The sequence below is a fragment of the Harpia harpyja genome, chromosome 15 (assembly GCF_026419915.1).
Source record: "Harpia harpyja isolate bHarHar1 chromosome 15, bHarHar1 primary haplotype, whole genome shotgun sequence".
Classification (NCBI taxonomy): Eukaryota; Metazoa; Chordata; class Aves; order Accipitriformes; family Accipitridae; genus Harpia; species Harpia harpyja.
This window is the reverse complement of record NC_068954.1, coordinates 2,280,338-2,302,948: the sequence shown is the minus strand read 5'-3', so window position 1 is coordinate 2,302,948 and position 22,611 is coordinate 2,280,338. Positions and strand designations below refer to the sequence as shown.

At 48.8% G+C, this 22,611-nt stretch overlaps 2 protein-coding genes and 1 long non-coding RNA gene across 4 annotated transcripts in view; 1 reads left to right on the top strand and 2 right to left on the bottom strand.

The window, feature by feature from the left end:
* Positions 1–2,415, bottom strand: part of EXTL3 (exostosin like glycosyltransferase 3) — a 160,074-nt gene extending 157,659 nt beyond the window's left edge. For both annotated transcript variants that reach the window (XM_052809913.1, XM_052809910.1), the window contains exon 1: positions 2,347–2,415. The gene's annotated coding sequence lies outside the window, so the exon portion shown is untranslated. The remainder of the gene's footprint in view (positions 1–2,346) is intronic.
* A 1,930-nt stretch (positions 2,416–4,345) lies between these two features.
* On the top strand, positions 4,346–9,743 carry LOC128151876 (uncharacterized). Its single transcript, XR_008238485.1, has 4 exons — positions 4,346–4,504; positions 7,962–8,040; positions 8,924–9,102; positions 9,645–9,743. It is a non-coding gene; the product is annotated as an uncharacterized LOC128151876 (long non-coding RNA).
* A 1,428-nt stretch (positions 9,744–11,171) lies between these two features.
* Positions 11,172–22,611, bottom strand: part of FZD3 (frizzled class receptor 3) — a 65,470-nt gene continuing 54,030 nt past the window's right edge. The window contains exons 5-7 of the mRNA XM_052809624.1: positions 18,838–18,986; positions 16,688–16,921; positions 11,172–15,994 (exon numbers count right to left, since the gene is read on the bottom strand). Coding sequence (XP_052665584.1) covers positions 15,781–15,994; positions 16,688–16,921; positions 18,838–18,986 — 597 coding nt within the window. The 3' untranslated portion in view covers positions 11,172–15,780. The remainder of the gene's footprint in view (positions 15,995–16,687; positions 16,922–18,837; positions 18,987–22,611) is intronic.

The window sequence follows — 22,611 nt, the reverse complement described above, 5'->3', positions numbered from 1 at the left end:
AAATGTGAGTGCGCACATGGTAAAAAAAAAAAAACAACCTTCTGCGTGCTAGAAATATTGTGACTAATGGATGGGAACCTGCACAGTGTAAAAATCTTCCCTCTCTCCCGATGTAACAGCATTTTGCGTGCACTTTAGATGTTGGCACCTACATTTCATCTGCTTTCTTATAAGATGACACAATACATTTAACGAATTACATTGATTTTAAGTCTCAGCTGTAGATTCTGTGCTGGCATCATTGCAGCAAAGAAGCCACAGGCTCCCCCCAGCCCATTGCTACAGGGTCAGCGGGCTCACATCCCCCCTTATTTATTTTGGAACAGCACATCAGGGCACAACACATAATTTAATTTTGATCTTTTTTTTTTTTTTCCCCCACTAATACCCCGCTTCCCCCAGCATCCCTGGTCTTTGCCATCCTCCCGGATGGCACGGGACCGCATCCCCTCGCACATCTGCGCCTCGACCCTGCCGCTCCCGCACATACACAGCGCCCATCCTGCGTCGCTGGGACCGCGCAGGCTCTTCCAGCAAGGAGAAAGCCCTTGCTCGAGGTTTCCGCACAGGCAACTGGGAACATTTACAGCCCCATATAAATGATATGTACCGGCACCTCCAGCCCTGAAGCCCCCCTCACCCCTCGGCTCCTGCGCTGGAGATGCTCATTCCTGCGCTCGCTGGTCTGCATCTGGGCTCCAGCTCCCAGACCTGGCCAAGTCTGCAGCCGTGGGGACAGGCTGAGCAATAATCTCAGCACTTTTGGGGTTTTTTTAACACCCCTTCCAGGGACAAAAATAACACTGGCTTCCCTCATTTACAGCATCCTTTACCTCCTGAGCTGAGCAGCACGAGCCACGAAGCCGGCACGCATCCCTCGGCAGAGCGCACAGCCCCGACTGACGCACAGCCGCTGTCAGGTCAGCCGTGCTCACACTTTCCACGTCTGCAGCATCTCTCAGCCTGGTCCCGAGCTGCTTCGTGGGGATGGGGCTGGAGAAACCCCACAAAACCCCTCCGCGCAGCAACCGAGAGGAAAAACACCCAAAGGAAGAGCACGTGGGAGGCAGAGGACAGAGCAGCCTCCGTAGGGAGCGAGGTTTGCAGAAAGGAGCAGAAGTTTTTTTGCTCGGCCACTGAGACGCGTTTGAAGGTAGAGGTTGGACATGGAAACATTTGCGGCCGTAGGGAGCCCAGACTGCCCAGAGCAGAGTGGAAAACAAAGAAACCCAACCCCAGTGTGATGAAATACAAGTTTATTTGCTTTAGCCTGTGTCCACCTTCCCTCCCTGGCACAGAAAAATTTCTTTAATGCTGCTGTGGCTGGGGGCTTTTGTGCAAAACTGAGGGTTTTAACCAACCCACCAACCCAAAACACAATTCGAGGGAGCTGGTGTGTCCCGAGCACCTCCAAATCCATCACACGAAGGGGGAACCGTACAAGGAAGCGAAACCGAGGCATCCCGACTCATCCAAGCCCTTCTGCTCTCCCCACGCTCTCCTGGTTTACATCCTGGGACGAGGAGTTAACGCAGCCATAGCCAAATGATGGAGAGGTACCACTAAACCAGCAGCGGTGGGCATGCCGGGGCTCCTAAGATCCCTAAGGGGAAGCCAAAGCCATTCCTCCACTTTTGGGGGCCACTCACCTCCTCTCTCCCTCCCGGCTGGGATTTCTCCTTGCGGCTCAAAAGCCCTTTCAAAGCAGCCAATTTTCCTCGCATCCCCCCATGGCCCAAATCGCCAAACTCAAAAGCAACTTTCACCAGGGGCAGAGGAACCCTTGCCTGCTATTTAAACAGCTGCTTTCACATTAAGCCTAATTTATATTGCACCATCCCAGAGGAGCCGGAGACGAGCCAGTGCCACCCCAGAGTCACAGACACAAGTTTCCCGTAACTTTGGGGGTCTGGGTGAAAACCCAATTCCCCCCCCCCCAAGAAGGCAGCTGCCAGCCCAGCAAGGGCTCACCCCAGAGCCGATGCTGCCTCCCTGCAAGCACCGAAAATCCCCCACCCCGGGGACACCCTCAGCCCGGGATGGGGAGGGGAAGGGGGGTGGTGGGTGGGTGATGGGTCCCCTCTAGCCGGGACCCATCCCAGGAGGGGATGGTGCTGCTCCCCGGCAGAGCCCGGGCACCCCTCCAGTGCCAGGGGGAGGGATTAGAAAATAAAATAAAATTAAAAATTAAAATAAATAAAAAAATAAAATAAATAAAAAATTAAAATAAATAAAATTAAAATAATTAGAAAAAATAGAAAATTTAAAATAAAATGAAATAAAATATCAAATAAACGCCCCAAAGTAGCCGAGCTCGCCCTGAGGGCCGGGGGGGGCAGCGCTTACCTGTCGGCGGGGGCTGCGCGGTGCTCCGCCGTGCTCCGCGCTCGCCCTGCGGCCGCAGCCCGGCGTGCGGAGCGGCGCGGAGCCCCCGGCCCGGCTCGGCCCGGCTCGCTGCATTGTGGGAAGCGGGACCCAAAAATGGGGGCGCGGTGCCCTCTGGTGGCAGGTCCTCCGTGGGGGTCCCCTCGGGTGGGAAGGGACAGGGGGGGTCCCTGGGACCTGGGGGGGTGGTAAGGGCATATATATATATATGTATCCATGTACATTAACCTATCTGAACCACACCCGTGATGGGCTCTGACCCCCCCTGCGAGGAATTTAGGGGGGGCTTCTCATGGGCAAACAAAAGCGGGGGGCCAGGGAGCAGCAGGGGGCTCGCACGAAACTGCTGCTACTCCCTGCCATGCCAATGCAGCACCCCAAATCTCTGCCCGCTCCCATACAGCACCCCAAATCTCTGCCCGCTCCCAGGCGGCATCCCAAAAGCACCCCAAAATGGTGCCTTAAAACACCTCTGAGAAAATAAGTGACATGGGACGCACCAGTTTGGAGAGGAAGGGGCAGATGTTGGGGTACATCAGCTTTTGGGGTGCGGCTCGTGGCTGGAGGTGTGAAATTCAGAATATTCCCCTTGTTGCAAGAGCTTATGTATTGGACACGCATATGGAATAACATACAGCTATAGAAATGTATAGTTAGCTACACTATATACACTCCACGGGTGTTGCAGGAGGGATGTGGGGCCAGGAGGGATCTGGGGTCTCTGGGTCGGAGCCCCGGTCGGAGCCCCAGTCGCAGCCCCGACTCTTTCTGCCCTGCTTTTCCCTGCAGGCATCTCCTCTCTGCCTGGGCTGCTGGGACAGGTAATTAATGCAGCTCAGGTGGGTAATTAATGCAGCTCTGGAGAAGGATTGACTAAATATTAACGAGACTTTGTGGCTTGCAGTAGATGTCACCTCTCTGGGTCACTGCTTGGAGGAGCTTTGTTTGCTCTGCTGAGCCCAGCGGTGGGATACTACTTAAAGGCCAACCAATAATTGAGTAAAACCCTGAAGAAAAGGGATCCCACAGGAGCGATGACTGCAGCAGAGTGGCACTCTGCACCCAGCCAGGGTGGGATCGCCCCAAAAATGGGGCTAAATCCCAAATACCGCTCTGAAAGGAGGTCAACAGGAGACCCCACATGCTTTGTTCCACATTTCCAACTTGCAGTGGGCTCCACTAATATAATACCTGTTTTCTTCTGACAGCAGAAGCAACTGCAGGTCATGGACAAGACCTGGAAAAGAGCCACCAGTGACAACAGAGGAGATTTACTGAAGGAATCGGTGGAAAACCAGAGGCACAAGCAAGCAGATGTGTGTGCAGCTTGAGCTCCAGCTTTGTCTCTCTTCTTTACCAGGGCAAGAGCCGCTGAGTGACCATGGGCAGCCTCGCAGGTAGGACCAGGCTTTCCGATGCCACCCTGTGGCTGCTGCAGATGTGAAATGACATTGCAAATCCCACCAGTAACTTGCTCTGACTCAAAAAGCCTTTTTTTAACCAAATTCCCCATCCCGTCGTCTCTGTTCGCCTAAGGTCTTTCCACACACTCCTGTTGCTTCCCAGGAGCAGGCATGTGACTCTGGGGAGAGTGGGGTCCTCTTCCCAAGCAGCACTTGGCCAAATTCTGGGCGGGGGGCTGCAGAAATTTCTCAATCCAAGGGAATCCCATGTTTTTCTGCTGGGCATGGTGTGTTTGCCAAGTCTCGTGTCTGGAGCGATGATGGCTGTTTCACAGAACTGCTTAAATAAAATAAAACATTGGGGATGTTCCCTGGGGCTGACCAAGGACTGGGGCAGGGGGGTCCCTTTTGCGAAATTTTGCCTGTACCTGATTTTTCTGGCACCGTATCCTCCATCTCTAGGTGGCGGCTTGGACACGGATAATCCAGCATCTTCAAAGGGGCCAGTTGCTGCTGGGACCTCCCGGTGCAGCACAGGGAGGGGATTTGTGGAGATTACGAAGGCTTGAAACGTCCCTCCTGGCTATGGAGCACCCCGGTCTGGGCAGACCCACGATGGACAGACGGACAGGGCAGAGCGAAGCCACCGAGCCCACCAAGGAGCATCTCTTCTCCATTGCCTGCTGCAGGGGTGGCTCCTGGGGTACCTGGAGGGGGTGAGTTTAATCTTTTCCATTTGATTTTAATCAGCTCATCAGCAACAGGCATTGACAGCATGGCCAGCTAAGAGGCTTACGTCTATTATTCCCAGAGGATTAGCCCTTCTGATCCGAGCGGAGGGAGGTGGCTGCATCCTAAACCTCGCTGGGGGCGTGCGTCATGCCAGCGATCAGTTGCAAAACCGTCTCCCCCCCATTAATTCGGCAGCATGCAAACGCTGCTCTCTGCTTATTTGCACAGCCCAGGGCGGGGGGGGCATCTCGTTCCTTCCAGCCATATGTCCAACAAATCCCTCCACCAGCCTTAGGGGCATGGTGATCCCATATGGACCCTATAGGATGGGGGGTGCCCTCCCAACAGCTTTGATTGGACCATACAGGGTGTGTGGCTATGCTCATGTATTTGCACATGTGCCCTTGGGTGTGTGCACGCTTGGGGGTTACTGAAATAGCAAAGCCTGACCCTAAAAATGCTCAGGGGAAGAGGGGTCCTGTCCCGAAAGCTTCTCGTCCCTGTTTGATGCCCTGAAACAGTTTCTGGGATATGTGGGAAATCCCCTGCGGCAAGAAATTTTGGGGAGCTGAAACCAGGGACATCGCTCCGCTCCCTCTTCCTGGGTGCTCATCTCACACGAGCTGAGCTGCACTGGGAGGCACCCTCAGGTGCCTGGGCTGTCGGGGAGACACCCGTCGGGGTGTCTGGGTTCCCTGGGGTGTTGCAGAGACTCCCGTCACTCATCCATCCTCGCGGCTGTAGCTCGTCTGGCAGGGGGATTTCAGGATGCGTTGCCGCCGCCTTAAGCATCCCTCTATACATGCAGAAAATAATTGCTTCCTCCCCAACCCTCCCATAGGCCACGCAAATTATTCCAAACATCCCTGAGGTTTCTCCCTGGTGATGCTGGCCCTTCCCGGGGCTCAGGGAAGGGCCGGGGACACGGGACTCCCCTCGCAGGGTCAGAGATGGGATATTCCCGTGTTCCCCCTGCCATCTCCCTCCAGGGCAGGACACGGAGCAGAGAAGGTGACTGCGTGGTCCAGGAGCTGCTCACCAGCACAGGCCACCAGCAAAGATAAAGAGCATAAAACAGCATGAAACTCCCTTTTGCAACTTGAGAAACCACCGAGTTTGATGTGATTTCTGCATATTTCATGTTTCTCTGGCTTTTGTGGTGTCCCTACAAACCACAGACATTTTTGGCATCTGCAGGATCCCAAATGCAACAGGATGGAGTGATTCCCGTGGGGACACAGCCGTCACCCCTTCCCCGCTGCTGCCGTGCCCGTGGCCGTGTCTCCCACTCCCGGGTGTTTTGATCCCCAGTGCCACCACTCCGCTGTGGTGGTGGGGACCCCATCCTGCCTGTCACCCATCTGTGTCCCAGCCAAGGCCACTTGGGCCACCGTTACAGCTTGTCACCGCAGCCCGGGACTCGCACGGCGCACAGGGTGGCACTATTGCATCAAAAATCCCAGCTGGCCTCTGGGGATGCTGGTTTTTTGGGGAATGATTCCTTGCAGCCCTCCTGATCCCAAGGGTTTCCCTGTGGGCTCCCCACACCCAGTGGAGAAGCCGGGCCGGACACTGCTCGGCCCAGTGCTCAGCCTCGCCGGGAGCAGACCTCGCATTTCCCTGGGGTTTTTCCTTTTCCAGGGCAAAGAAGGGGGTTCTGCCCTGGGCTTTGGGTGGAAAGGCCACGGTGGGTCCTGCCAAACCACTCCGAGCAACAGGCAACCGAGGGATGGTGTGGGACATCGCCGGTGCTCAGGACCTTGCACAGGAGTAACATCACGGCTTCTCCCATAACATCCTCCCGAAACCTGCCCAGTTTGGTCCTACAAAGCTGTTTACACCCCTCAACAGCTTTGCGAGTCCGGGCTCGTTGTCTTCACTCCAAGCAGGCAAGATCTCAAGCTGTCTCAAGGTCCCACTCTCCTTGCCATGAGCAGCCACCCCCAGGAGCATCCCTCCTTCCCCACGAGCATCCCTCCCTCCTTGTGAGCCAACCTCCATCCCCACAAGCATCAATTTCTTCCCACAAGCATCCCTCCTCATGAGCATCCATCTCTCCCTCCCTGGGAGCATCCTTCCATCCCACGAGCATCCGTTCCTCCCCAGGAGCATCCCTCCATCCCCGTGAGGTTCCCTCCATACCTGCGAGTATCCCAAGGTTGCTCCAAGAGCTCTTTTACGAGGCTTCCATTTTCCCACTGTCCCAGGAGGGAGGAAAGGCTTTTAAGGATGGTTTGTGCTTGAGGAAACAGGACATGGGGGGAGGGGGGGGAACGACAAATATTTTACAACGAGCTCTGCTTACAGTGGGAAGATGGGGACAGGGGCTCACCGGATGCCGGGAGCCAGGTCGAGCCCAGCCTCAGCCCCAGTATCGGGCACACGAGCTTGCAGGATGGTGCAGCTCTTTGCCTGCTCCCGTACCATCCCTGATCCAACTAATTTGATTAACGCAAAGCCCCAGAGGGTCTGGGGCGGGGGCAGCTCCGTGTTTTCTCCCCCGATTTATCTCAATGCCCCTAATCACACAGTCTGCAGCACCTCCCATCCCTGCTGAGTGTCCCCCCAAGATGCCGGGGTGCGGGATGGGGGGCCCCGTACCCCATCACGGCCCTGGGGACACAGGTTGCTGCTACAGTTCCCAGACGGATCAAAATCCCTTCCCGGCAGCTGGAGGGAGAAATGCACCCAGGGACAGGCCGAGAGGTCACTCACACCAAGTGACGGGGGGGGGGGTCGGGGTTTTGGGGGGGGCTGGGGGTGACCCAGCACCTGTTAACGGCAGGAAAGCTCAGCACCTCCTTATTGCGCCGCTGCTAATTTATCGCAGCTCCGATGGCTGCCGTGACGAAGCTGTCACTCCAATTAGCGTTGTTGCTCTTCACCCTGCTCGTGGACTAACGAGATTTGGCAGGATTCAGGGATTTTGCTTACAGTTAAAGGCCCCCAAAGACCAGCGTTAACCCTTCACCTGCTGAGCCGTGCCCAAGCAGCGCTGGGGGCTCACATTTTGTGGGGCTGCCGCCAAGTTCGGGTCCCCCAAGGGAGCTCCAGGAGCTTTTCTAGGCAACCAGGTGCTTCAAAACTGCATTTAGGGAGAAACTTTTCAAGTGGAAAAAAAGATTTGAAATATAAAGATGGCTTCTTGGTTTTGATGGGGTCCAAATACTTGGTTAATCCCACATTTTATTGCTCTTCCATGAGCTGGCACATGGCTGGCCCCGCTCCCTCCGTACATCCAAGCCACCGTCCCCAAGGGCTTGGCAGCACCTCGTCCTCAGGGTTCGGGGACTGCCGTGAAAGCCCCAAACCCCCCCATGCAAGGGAGAATCAGCACAAGGAGAGCCAGTTCCCCCCAAAAAGTTAAAAATTAGGAGCAAGGTTAACTTTTGTCTAACCCCACTTTCTGCAGCCAAGCAGATGTTTCGTGTCTTTTGGCAGGGGCTGAGCCTTATCTGACGGCAGCGTTTCCACGGAGGAGATCAGAGGGCTTTGAAGGCGTCGCGGGAGCTCGGCGGAGGTATGTCGGGGCTCGTCGCTGCTGACAGATTCCAGGTGGGATTTGTAGCTGGATTATGTTGCAATTCAGGGCCTTAGGGGATTTTTTCAGCACATTCTCCTAAAGGCAGGAACCCTCCGCGCCAGCGCTGGGCCAACAAGCACAAGAAGCGGCGGAGGATACGTCTACGCCAAACAAGACAGATTTAAAAGAAAGAAAACAAAGGTTGTTTTGTAGATCCCAAGGCAAAACAGTAAGAAATAAAGTCCGTATCTAAAGCTCTGAGACCCAAAAATGTATCTGAATCCCCTTGTTTCTGGCAGGGCCGCAAAGCCACAAGGAGACTGACAGGCACGGGACAGGAGACCCGCACCTTCCTCTTCCTCATGTTGCTTGTGCAGATCGATGTGAAATAAAAAAACCCACATCAGCTGCTCTTCTCACCTGTGCCTGTAGCCCTTGCTTTGGGAGCTGGCAGCTGAGGAGGGTGAAACCATTATCATTTTTCTGATTAAACGAACATAACCCCCAAAGGACAATATAGTGACCAAACCCCAAACCCTAAAAAATAAAAAATCAGGGACAAACGTGGAAATGAAGAATTAAAGCACCCAAACGTAACCTCTGTGCCTTGCACGAGGCAGATGCAGTGGCTTAGCTGCAAGGATGTGAGTCCCTGCTGGGTGCTGGCTTTGGTCTCTGTGTGATTATTGTATATGTTGGATATATGGATATATTGGCATATAGGTCTGTGTGATGTGATCATTTTTCGCTCATATTTATTACGTTTTATATGTTTTGAAATATATTTTTAGTATTTTTATATTTACATATTATATTAAAATATTATAAATGTTATCATTGTTATAAATTGTATTAAAATGTTATAAATGTTACATCACAGCAGCTTGGGATGAGGCTGGCAGTGATTTGGCACTGCAGATCCGTCCTTCCTCAGCTTTCCCACCATTTCAGGTGTCGTGATACCTCCAACTTGCGGAGAACCCATGGAGCAGCCCCCTCATCCCTCAGGAGACATTCCGACCACCCAGGAAACTTTTTCAAGCCAGCCGCGATGCAGAGGTAAGTAAGTCGCTTCAAAATGCATCAAAGCGCTGCAGGGGGAGTTGCGGAGGCGATGGGATAAACAGGGGCGTGAAGCAAAGGGTCCTGATGTCAGGTGGGATTTAATAAAACTCAAAAGCAAAGAGATGGGCGAGGAGAAAGTGGCTTTTCCCCATGCTGAGCTGAAGCCCTCGGAGATGTCCCCGTGGGATAGAGGAGGAGCAGGAGATGCCGGTGGGACCACGGGAGCGGGATGTGGGTGCTGGGAACAGGCGGTGAACGCGCGCAGGCACCGAAACCGGAGACTGAATATCAATCAAACGCACTGCAAGTATTATCATAAAAACCAGTCAGACCGGTAGCGAAGCACGTTTGAAACGTGGATCCCAGCACACGGTCACGCTAAAGGGTCGGCGGTTTTGTCCTGCTGCGCGGGAGCTGTACTGAGCTGGCGATAACGCCTAAAGAAAATTACTTTTTTTGAAAGATCCTTCTATTTCCACCCATTTCATTTCAGTCTTTTGTTATCGAGGATTTCTTGGAAATTTTAATTTCTTTAGGCTTTGTGCATGGCCAGATGCTCTTCTGCCTTCAAACTGATGAAGAAATCGCAAGGAGGGGCACGAGTCGGCAGGGCTGAGGGGCAAAGCTGGACCCAAACCAGCAAACAGGGTGTTAAGGCGCATCAGGAACACGACAGCGACTAAAATTCGCTGCCCTTAATCTCAGCCCAGGGCAGAACGGGGGTCTGGGCTGCCTCTGCCTCCAGCTCTGGCCTGTCCCCTCTCCCAGCTGCTCTTTCTAATTTCATGCTCGTGGTTGTCCTCGCCTGCAGGTCATTAAAACCACCTTTAAACTTTGCTTCCACGCATCCCGAGGGCTAAGCCCGCTCCAGATGACTCTGATCTCCACCCCAACCCCTCGTCCCCTACATTAACCCCTTTGGGACCTGCTAATGCAGCGCAAAAGCAGAGAGAGAAATCACGTGAGCTCCAATTCCCCATCCCTGATGGTTTTAGCTGTAGCGAGAAATCCCCCCGGCTGCCCCGGCAGACCGAGGTGGATCATTTCTTCAGCTGCTCACTTCGGAGCCGGCACGCTCACAAACCAGAACAGCGACAGTTTAAACTCAGGGAAGACGGAGGCAAAGGGATATTGTCCCTTCTGCCCTCCCTGCCGCGGTGCAGGTCCTTACGGCAGGGCGGGCAGCTGCCTTTTGAGCATCCCCAACCAGCTCTGTGAGTCCCCAGCGTGCGGTAGCCACAGCCCTACCTTGGTTTTTCTTCCCTGGAAGGAGTTTTCCGTAGCCGGCTGCCACCGCTCCGAGGGGCTCTTCGGGAGCTGCAGTTGCAGCATCCCCCGGGAGGCTGATGTTTCGGGACAGAGCCGCTCTGCCGAGGATGCTGTGCAGGGCTGCATGCACACAAGGGCTGATTTCACATCTCCACGTGGCCCCGCAGGACCGGTGTCTTAACCAGCAGCTCCTAAAGTTTCATCCCTGAACTGACTTATGTATCTTAACGAGACCCAAAACAGCACCGTGTGCTAAAACAGCACCATCTGTGATTATTAAAACTAGTTATTTTATCACCAGCCATGCGAGACTCGGAGCATACGGCTTCCCAAACTGAAATAACCACATATCCGCCCAAATGCCAGACAGCTACTTAAAAAAAAAATAAGTCATCCTGTTCTCTGGTTTGATTCGGCAATAAAAAAACCCAGCACAAACCCCCAAACAGCCCTAGTATTGCTGCTCCCAAACCCGGCCGCCATTCGTTAGCTCGCTCATCTCTTTGCTCGCGAAATGCCGGTGGTTTGAGCGGTCTGTTGCTCATAAAAGGGTGGGACAAACCAGAGCCCGAAGTCTGCGGAGAGCTTTGTTCTTGCTGGAAGGGTGCCTGGCGTCCAGGAGTACCGCTGTTAGGGAAAGATTAAGTCTAGAAAGTCTTTCTTCAAATTCAGAGTGCCGCTAGGCAGAGTAAACCTTAATATTTAAATCTGAGCTGCCTCTGAACTGGGTTTTTAAAGGGGGGAGTGTAGCTACGCACATCGGAGGGGGCGTGAAAGTTTGTTGACAAAGAGACTGCGATTTTTCCATTGTTTTATTAAAAACTTTTAAATGTCTAAAATGAAAATGTACACCTACTACAATATAATCAGTTTGTACACTCACAGTTAAAGTGCTAAAAATTAAACATTACAAAACTGACACTGGACTACTGTAAACAAGTCTACCAAGAGCTGAGTGCAAGTCAAGTCAGCTACGGTCAGGTACTACCCCATGCTAAAGCCACGTGCACCCTCTACGTACAGGTCTCACGAACACGAAAGCTTCTTCCTCTCTCATTCAGAAATGGATGAAATTACAATACCAACACGAGCGCGTCAAGGGAAAGCGCTGGAAGAGGTGGCAGCGCCGTTACATGCACCCAGTTCCCCAGCGCACGGACCCGACGGCCGTTCGCGACAGGCAAAAACCATGTAAAACATCCCGCCTCGGGTGAAAATAAATCCTGATCCGGTTATAAACTAAGTACATTGCGATAGGAGTGAAATTTCACATTCAATTCGACATTCTGCTGTTCAAGATGAACCTGGGGATGTCTCCCGTGCAGGGGCTGCTCCGCTCTGCACCCCGGTTTCACAGCACAGCTGGGGCTGCTCGCTCCCTGCCACTGTCTTTTTGGGGGGTCCTCAGCCCCCCCCAGAGCTGGGCTGCGGGGTCGGCTCCCCTGGAAGGGTGGGCATCGCTCTAAGGGCTGACCCCAACTCGCACGGCTCTTCCTGTGGTCTCCCCAGGCCCTTCCCGAGGGGTTTTCCCTCCCCTCCTTGCTGGAACAACTTGGCAGCAGCGTTGGATTTGGCTGCGGCTGGATTTCAGCCGGAGCCACCCAGTGCAGCCCCGAGCTCACCACCGACCCCGGGTACAGCTTCTATCTACAGCAAAGTTGTAGCAAAGTTTAGGTCTAAGCACTAAGAAAAGGGAGAGCACTTGAGAGCGGACAAATAAATTTACAATTAACTGTGGCTTTTTCCTGCTGTTGGATTTTTTACGCTTTAAAAAGACGAGCGCTACCGATGCAACGGGAGGGCAGCGGCGCGTGGTCCCGAGACAGCCTTTTCCATGCAACACGCTCGCATCTCTCATTCGCGATATTTCAATGAATGACGAGAGCAACGAAGGGATTAAGAAAGAAGGAAGATCACCAACTGGGGGTAATCTATTGTCAGTGGCAATCGGGCCGACGTCTGCGTTCACCAGCTGCAGCCGAGCGCTCGCCGGCCCCCAGCCACCTCCTGCTTTGCCTGGACGGGGCAGCGAAGGTCTCGGAGCAAAGCACGCTGTGCCACATTGCTCCCTGCCAAGGGGGGGATGTGTTCACAATGGGATAAAACGGGAGATTCAGGTCCCCGGGAATAATGGGAATAAGAAGCTGTGGATTTTATAGGAAGCTTTGATATTGCGATCTTGCAAAGCAGTATTTCGGGGCTTCAGTCACCATATGCGTAGGATGGAGATACGTTAACCTGCCGTTGGGACGAGCTGGAGAAACTGGGCTATGTACAACTTCTCTGCCTGCTTCAAAGGAGAGAGGGTTAAGCTTTTAGCGGCATGCATCTGCTGGAAAGGGACAAAGTGCTGCTGTTAAATCCCGAGGAACGCGTGTTCAGCTACGGGCACGTTAGATCAGCACAAGCCCGAAGCAACCGCAGAACTGCTGTCCTGGGCAGGGGTTTAAGCTCTGTGGGAACTTAAAGATTAGCACCAGTCCCAGAAACCAGGCGCCTGGGCTGGAGCTCTCACCAGTTAGCAGGGGGTGCCAGATAGGAAATCACCCCAAAAACACGCCTAGGTACCCCTGCCAGAGACGGCGGCTGGGCTGCATTCAACCTCAGACACATTTCAGGGCCCCCAGGCACGATGCTCTGGGAGCTGAAGCCCTGCGAGTGCCCCGGACGGGGAACTGCACCAGGGCTGGGGCAATAATCTTACACGTGAAACCTGAAACAGCCATTGGTAAAGGGCTTTGAAATCCCGGGAAGGAATGCTTTGCAGAAATAAGAGCGTGGCATGCTAATTCAGGTGTTGAAGATAAAAGGGAGGGTTTGGGATTACAGGGGTAGGGAGGGCAAAAAACCCAGCCAGAACTCAAGTTTTACATTTTAATCACCTCTCTGGGGTGACAGGAGTCTGTCCCTCGCATACAGGACACGTGAGCAAGGAGCAGCTTAGATGTTCCCATCTCGGAACAACACAGGGACTAAACCTCAACAACTAATAAAATTTCAAGCAGGATGTGTTTTAAACCTCCATCATCATTCCCCTCCCTGACTCTAAACAAGTCAAAGCATTGCTACAATTTAAAAAAAAAAAAAAAATACTGGAAATTGAGCCAAGAAGATCAACATAAACACTTGAGCTTATTTAGTTCAGCTACAGTGTTTAGGAAAACTCAGCTACCTGGCTCCTTCTGCAGATCCAGATTCCCCAAACTGTCATCCCTTTGAAGCAGCAAGTTATTTAGTAGAAGCTGAATCTGAAAATAAAAAAAGGTTCCACCTTTGTGGCTTACAGGGAATTGTCGTTTTGCCAGTTTAAGTCACTCAAAGGACTCTTCATGCCCATCTGCTTTGAAAGAGGTGATCTAGCGTATCTGGACAGTTATCCCTGCAGACGTCCCCCGGGGCTGTTTGCTGAGCAAACGGGCAAAGCAGAGAGTCTGCTCTGCCCCGGGGTGGCCGGTGCAGCAACCTCCCTCCCTGGATTCACAATAAAGAGAGCGCGGCATTGTTGCTAAGCTTTGTTATTCCACGTTGGGTTTGGTTTGTGCTTCTCCTTTGGAGCAAAAGCCTGGTGGAAGCAAGAAAGACAATTTACAGTAAATATATTTCTAAGACATGGTGACTCCCAGGGCAACCTTTGATTTCAAAGAGCGCACGGTTACGTGCTTTGCTGTTGTGTCATCAGCTACAATTAAATTGAATAATTGTAGCGCAGCTCTGTTTCTGCTGTTCGCGAAAGCCTCTGAAGTACGCACCACGGGTTGTTGCCCTATTCCTGCCCTTGAGGTTGTGCCATCTAAGCATGTACAAAGGCTTTTCAACATGCCTCGAACAGGTCAAAAAGGGAATTATGTAAGGACAATGAAAAAATAAGTATTCATTTCCCAGCAATGATCTGTAGTAATTACTGAGGTAGGTTTAAATGCAATCAGTGTTTCCTCATGCTGAACAAATCTTACAGTAGATGCTTCCGAAGATCTACTGCACCATCCAAGACATGCCTCGACTTTTGCCTGCAGTGTCAGCGAAGACTTGCTGTACCCCAACAGACTATTTACACACAAAAAAGCCCAAACTGAGAATCCTCTACCGCGAATCTGTAGCAGGGAATGAAAAGAAAATAACCTACAGTAGAGGTTGACCAGTAATGCAAGCTCCCCGGTTGGGAAGGAGCCAACGATTTACGGTGGATACCTGTCTCCTCCTCCTCAAGACAGCCATGCAGCAGGTTTCTGGCTGCTGCATCCCGCCCTTTTCCCACCTGCGGGGCAGCTCCTGCCTCGATTTCTCCCACCCATTTCTAAATTCTTGCTCCCCGCTCGCTCAGCACAAAGAGAATCCTCCCAAAACCCAGCCATGATATCGCAAGGAAGGTGGGCTATCCCTGATTAAACTCCTCCTGTCCGTTTTGGCCTCAGCCTTCCTCGCCCAGGCTATGGGGTTTGTAAACAGGCTTTCTTCTGTTTGTACGGAAAAGGCTGTACATTCCAGTTTGGGCAACAAATTCAGCTTTTCTATTATTATTTTTTAAATAGATCAGGAACAGGCAATCTCAGCTTTTGTACATTAATCTAAAAAATAAGTGGCTGAATATTATCTAGATAACTGGTTTTAAAATTGATCTCTTCCTACATAAATTGTAAACAAGTAGAAAATTTAAATAGTCTTTTGTAAAAAAGCAAGGACAATACAAGTTATAAAAAAATCACTCTTCCCTGCCTCTCTCTTCCCCCCACCCTCCCACCCCATCCCAACAACTGAGCCTGAACAGCTCTGGTAAGAGCTGGTGATCATCAGCGGAGTTTCCTCTCCTTCTCCAAAACGCTCATTCCTGTGTTGCATTTCCAGTGTAATCATTAAAAACGCCTGCCGACTCGCACAGATGTCCTTTATACAGCATTTAATATGTGTCCCCTCCCCCTGCGTTTGATGAAAACCTGTATCAGTTTGTTATCTAATCAGAGAGGTGCACAGAGGAATTCCTTCAATGTTCAAGAGTTCCCTTATGCCTTACAAGAAAAAATCTCAGCGTGACCCTGCCAGTGAGTTTCGAGGGTAACACCTACCGACATGCAGAGCCATCGGAGGGAGGGGGAGATTTTTTTCAACAAAGAATAAGAAATTCAGCAATGGTGTCTGATGAGTAACAGTTATCGAATAAATAATTACCTACAGATAGGGTCAAATGAGGCAACCAGCTTTTTACTCAATAATTCAAGATTGCTGAACACTAGCTCTGACGCAAGTACAAGAACGCTGGCTTCAACACGAAGAAGCCAGTCTTGGCTTCCTGATGCACAAAATCAGCACCCGATGAGAGGCATGATAATACTGAGCATTATCACATCACTGAGGAAGGGACCGCGAGCCGTGCAACCACATCAGCTACTCCTTTCCAACAAAAGCGGCTCAAGCGCTGGTGCCATCCTCTTCGATAACGCGGTTCATGCTGGTCCCGTGCGTGATGTGTGTCATTGGGTTGCCGCTGAGATCCCTGATGCTGCTGTGACGTGACTGTTCATTAAGCCGATGAGAACTGCTGTGCCTGGAATGATCAGTCAGTCGTGACATGCTGCCGTGAGGTAGTCTTTCTTCTACGCCTCTGTAGCTGCAGGGAGTGTACCTAATTTATAAAAATAGAGGACAATTATTACTATTGTTACCGCCAGTCATGAAAGAATGTAAATAATTCTCGGTGCATGTGCACACGCATGCACACAAACCCTCTGCTTTTGTGAAAAAAGTCGTTCTCTGTTTAGCTCAGTCATTCAGCTTATACAGCCCCAGGCAAATTGTTTCAACTCCTTATGCAGCTTGGTTCTTACTACAGCGCTATGTATAGTATTGATAATTAGGTGAGTAAAATACTTGACAATAAATTATGTTATAAACCTTAACTACACCTCAAGTTAGAGTGGGTAACTTTTATTACTGTTTACTTCAGCAGGGCTAGGACTATTTACAGAAACAAAATCAATTTACACACAGACAAAACCAGCCATAAAAATACTGAGCTGACTTTAGATCAGATCTGTTTTCCCATGCACTGAGATGATGTAACACAGATCACACTGCCTTTGCAGGAAAACCAGCACCGAACACATTCACGCCGTGTAATTCATGAAGACTAGTGTAGACTCTGAAAATACCAGGGTATTTTTTTCTCTTTCCAGTCCAGACACTAACAGGGAGAAGAGATGCAATCAGAGCAAGTAAATATTAGCAGAACTTCTAGTTTTAGCAACATGATGGCCAAACGTCCGGCTAGCAGAGGCTTGTCCAATTTTCCACAAGATTTTGAAGAGAAGAAACATACCGGCCGTCACGCGATCGGTGCAGGCTGCCATGGTAGCTGCTCACTTTGCTGTGGACGCTGCCTGCCTTGCTCCTTTGGTCGTCCATCATTGCCAGCTGGGTAGAGGAGGCGTGAGTCGAGGTGCCCTGGGTCGAAGTGCCTCTTGACTTTCGGATGATGGGAGTATTGGGATCTCTCAGAAGAGACTGAGCAAAGTCTGGCTCTTGCAGCACTTGACGACTCTCATTTACAACTCTGAACCAGACATGCAATTTGAACAGTTAACATTAATGACTGCAATATAAAAGCGATTGCAGTAACCGCACCGTAACTATTTTACAAACAGAACAGACATATATTACAGCTTGGCAAATAAGACCATCTATTTACATTATAACGTCCCTATTTGCCAAATTTTGAAGCACCCCTACATTTGGATATTTTAGCAAAGTTCATATTCTTGAATCCTTCCCACTTCCTGTATCTGATCCTCTAGCCTAGACATGTGGAATAATTGCAGTGTATTTGCTTATGGCCTTAGTTTGTGAATATCGTTGCAGGAGAAATCCTTGGGATAGCGCTGCGACTCAGCAAGCTCGGATTACCCAAGGAACTGCCTCTCGGGGAACACGGGAAGGCGCTTCCTCACTCAACTGAGCATTTAAAATCTGGATTAAAAGTGGCAGCAGGAGGAGAACACCAGAGGAAATACAACATACACAATAATGCATAAGCAACTGGTCTGTAGCCCTTAGATCAGTGGTTACAGTCTCACAGCTTCTCTGTTTGCTGAAATCCCTTGCTGGGAAGGGCTGGCAGAGGGGCACACACTTGGCCGCTCTACCATAGCGTGATGAAAGGAGGTGCTATCACATCCTCTACGTACCCTTTTTTTTGTTTTAATCTTTTTTTTTGTGGGGAGGCCTTTTCCTCTCCTCCCATTCTCTATATTATTCTTTCATGTTCTGTTTCCTCTGCCTGGCCAGCTCCTCCTCGTAATTTTCTTGCTCACGGAGGATCGCAGGCTACCTAAGGAGGGAGGTTTGTATCGGCTCTGCCTCTTACTGCTCAACGAATGGGGCTGGCAAAGGAATCTGGCTCCAGCCAGACGCTGCTGTGCATGGGAGCTCCTCTGCTGCCTGGCTGCACCAGGAGAGAGGATGGCACTTCCAGGAGCCACCCAGCTCTCCTGGAGATAGCCGGTCCTGTAAAACAGCTTCCTCTGCCTTCATTAACTCTATCCCTGTCCTCTACCCACCAAACCAGTACGTCACCTCTATGTAAATCCTATCTAAATCTATGTACCTGTATTAAAATCATATTACGTTGTTGTTAACCCCATGCATATCTTAGTAGGTTATCTTTTGAACAAAGAAAAATTTACTCCAACTTTAGAGAAGGTAATTTTACTTTAACCTCAGCAGAAGGCCAGTTCTGCTAAGGATGGACAAGTCAACGTCATGGAGTAGTCACTTAAAGGCTTGCTGCAGATGTCGATCTGTTTTGAAATGTCTGCTTAAAAGACAGTATTTACGATTATGAAAATAGCTATTCATAGCTATTACAAAATCATATAGATTGTCTCTAAATTTATGCCATACCTTAGCCTAAATTAATTTCGACCTTACAGAAGCTATACAACATTCTTATTGTCATTTTGTCAACCTGTGCTTTGGCACTAATGCGTAAGGGAAGATTAAAAGCAGAGACAATTGCTTTTAACTGCAATCATGGTGAAAAGAACTGACATTTAATTTCAATTTAAAGGTCTGATTCAGTTGACTAGATAAGCACATTTATAAATAAAAACTTCCAACTCCACCTCTCGGTAAATGGCAGAGAAGCTGTAGTATTCAACTGAAATCTAATTCTTGTTAAAAAGTATTTTGAAAACAAATGGAGCAATGTAGATATGATTCTGGGACCAAAGAATAATTATGGAAAAATAAGCAACAATTCTTCGGGGGGGGGGGGGGGGTGTTGAGCTGCTGCTTGTCTTGTTCTTCCTTGCTCCATTTTGGATAGTGAGAGATTTCTAAGAAAACTGCCCCTATCTATTCCTGTCTTTGCCTCTACGAAAAACTAACCAAAACACTCTTCCAGGACTACAAGGGAAGAGGAGATTATTTGCCAGTACTCAACCAGTTTATCTATTAGATATCAATACGCACTCTTTTTTCCTGCGTCCGTGGAAGAAGCTAGCCCACTCAAAACAGGTCTTTTTGCTTCCAACCCAGAAGACAGAGGGTATCCCAACGACCAAAGCCATGAGATATTTCATGAGAAAGAGAATCAAATCTGGACGACTCATCTGAGTGACCTAGAGAGAAAAAAAAGACAAGAGAAGATTATACAACCCATCATAGTTCACTACTCCATTTATTAACTCATTTAAAATAACTGTCTCTGCTTTGAGCCAAAGTAAACATCAACAGGGTTCCTTTGTTTCGTGGCTCTAGGGAGCATGACCGAGTGTGTTGTACAGCCCACTGTTGAGTAAAACAAAAGATTCAACTGCTGTGAGGTCTTGGCCTTTATTTCTATTTCTTGTCTTTTGTCTGTGCCCTGAATAACTGTAAAGTATTTTCTAGTCTACAGATTATAAAGACTCGTTTCTTTGATGGAATTAATGTATATAAAACCAGGTGCTACATTTGCTGTTGGAAAAAATCCCAATGAAATGCTTCATGGGATGTTCAACGCTGATCCTTTATTCCTTTGCCTTCAGTGGAGGGTTATACCCATAGTCTCCCTCCCACAGGAATTCGAGGCATTGCAAGGTATGACTGCCTGATTCTTACCAACCTGGCAAAACCCCTACCTCTCCCCATTTCTTCAGGGCCATCAACTCAACTTGAAAAAGCTCACGAGGTCTGTTTTTGCAAACATTTTGGTATACAAAGGGTTTGTTTGGAAAAGATGCAGAGAAGATACAAAGATATTATTTCCAGGAAGGTCTGTAAGGTAGTTTTGAAACAAAGAGGCATCCAGGCACTCTCTTGAATCGATAACCCAGCTCAAAAACAGAATCTTCAAGGACAGAGAACTTCAAGTGCAAGCCTGAAAGATACCACCATCTTCTTACATGAAGGCTGTAAAGGAAAGGAACTAACTTATTCTGGTGTAATTCAGTTCTCTGTAAGCATTTGTGTAACACTATCACTTACACTGTGACCATGGAAGGTACACTAGATCTCAAACATCCACTGGCCATTAAACGACTTGGGGTATAGGAAGAGGTTCCCTGCTTTTCATCACAGCTGAGGGAGAGCTGGTCAGAAAACCTAAATGAGGGATCAGTCAAAAGACTCAACACAGTCAACAACCAGGGAAGACAATAAAACTGACCACTGCAAGGCTGAGTCTGAAGGAATGGGTCTGCAAAACACCTTGAAAATTTTTATTATAACAGGGGATGAGGACTATGAACAGAGATGGCACAATAAAGGAGAAGAACAGGTAGTCCTGTAAGCAGAGAAAGAAAATGAAGCCAGGCAGGGACCAAGAGAGAATGAGACTGATAAGCAGATGACGTGAAAGGACGGCAGACATGATGACACAAGCAGAAGGTGGACCAGAAGGGAGTGAAGGAGATCCTGTAGCTGGGGACTCCTTGGTAAGGACTGACAGGCCTTCAACCAGAGCAGACCCAGAGCAGAAGGATCTTCTGCCCAAGAGGAGCACAGTTCAAAGCAGCGGACGTAGAGGCAGAAAAGGAACTTGACAGGTGAGGGGAAGACGTCAGTGATTGTCTCATATCGTGACACATTGACAGTATGAGGTTCTCACTAGAATGGCTTTAGGATGTGTAATGCTAAGGCTGGGAAAGATGTTTAAACAAGTGGAAATTCAAATGACCTTCCGTTAAATTCTGCTGATCCCAACAGAAATAAAGTAGGCACATAATAGGATAACAAAGATCCACAGATGGCTCAAGGATCAGTATGGCAGGAAGGTTTGGGGCTGTTTAATCATGGGGAGATGCTCACGAAATTAGGTCTCTTTCCACCAAAGGAGTACCTGCAGGAACAGCTTTGGGACTGATGGCAACACAGCTGATAAAAAACCATTAGACTTAAGAAAATGATCTGGATATCTACCAGCCTGTTTAAAACAGAAGAAAATATCAAACAAGCTGTTTCAAGCCAGGGGAACGTTGCTCTGTAAGGTAAGAGTGAGACTGAAATACTTTGTACAGTTCTGGGCATTCAGTTTGAATTCATCTTCCTGGAAAGCAGAGGGGTATAGAGAAGAGCTAGTAGGATGACAGGGAACAGCCAGCCTATCTTGCAAGAAGCTTGTCTGGCCTATAAAGACTCAAAGGTGTGAAAAAAAATAATTGTTATGTAACATGAAATATTTAAACACTGAAACATGGGAAAAAAAACCACCTAGGAGTATTTAAGATAAGCAATAGGAAGGAAATATGGCTGCATCAGCCATGAAGAGTTGCCATCCTTACAGGAGCAAGATTTTTGGAATAGCTGTCAAACAAGAATTGTGGGGACGGGCATCTTTTAAGGTTTAGTGTTACCAGTCTACAAAAGATGTTGACAGTGACAGTCAGAGCTTCCCTCTGACCCTATGAGCCTATATTAATGTAGAAACACATATGCGATCTCCTAAAACAACATCAAGAACCATTTTTATTCCCAAACTGAAAATCCAAATTCAATGTAGTCACTGTGTCAAGATGATTTGCCAGAAGTAGGCTCATGCCCCATGATTCTCCAACCACATAATGCTGAGGGGCAGCAAAGCTTCTATATAGACCAGTGAAAATACAGCAATCATGGTTTTAATACTTTGTATTATTACACATTTTTTAATAATATCACCATTGTAGCTGGAAAATGAGAATTTAAGTGTCTTGCCCAAAATCACACAGTGCAACTGTGGCAGGCTAGAACATGACAAGAATTCAGGACATCAATATTGGTCTTTGGTAGCTACATGCCCATCTTTCAATTAAACGTAGAAACATAACAAGCATTATTATAAGATGTCTGCTAGAGTTCATCTTCGTATGAAGTGGGATCAAGGCTCTCCCCATGTCAGTTCTTTCCTCAGCACTGCTTAGTATGCTTTCCATCAATCTCTGCTCCAGGAAAAACACTGATGCTGAAAGGTCTTTGACAACACTATGGACCTTCCTATGCTTGCAACCATTTAACCATGGAAAATGAGTCTGAAGGCTTTCCAGGTGGTTTTGTAGTCAACCTGTAAGATTCCACTCAAGAAAAAAAAAAAAATTAACAATTACCCAATAAAAAAGTACCCAACAAAATTAAGCTCTCAAAAATTAACCTTATTATCTCATTTCATAATGTGCAAATGTGGCATTAAGTGGAATAAATGGTGAAATTCATCGTTTCTTAATGAAGGTAATATTCAGGTAAATTTTTATATTTACATATAATGCTTGTCTGCTGGGCCATGTCTCCCCTGGCATAACTACCAGCCTGAAGGGAATTTAATTTTGATTCTTGCATTAAGAATAAAACAACAGTTCTAGTGCTACAGCTCTCAGTTGCTCACCGTACTAGAGGACATCTTTATTTTATTGACTGAGTCATACTGTTTTATGCTCAAGCCAACAGAAATCAGGTGCTGTGATGTGTACTGTTGCCCATACTGAATATATTACAAATCCCTATTGCACTAAGTAAATTATATTACTTCCATGAAGATATTACAGTAAATCACTTGATAGCAAAACTTCTGGCTCAATATATTCATGCTGGGTGCTATAAATAATTCCAAGCAAAAATTAAAATAAATATATACAATAAGTACTTTCAGGTGAAAGGAAGAACATCCTACTCTTTGGCAAAGCAAGTTATTAAACATCATTACATACATTTCTTGAAAATAAGCCTCTTTGCGCAAAGCAAGCAATTCAAGTAGTAACATATTAGACTCACTGATCATTAACACTAAAGTGA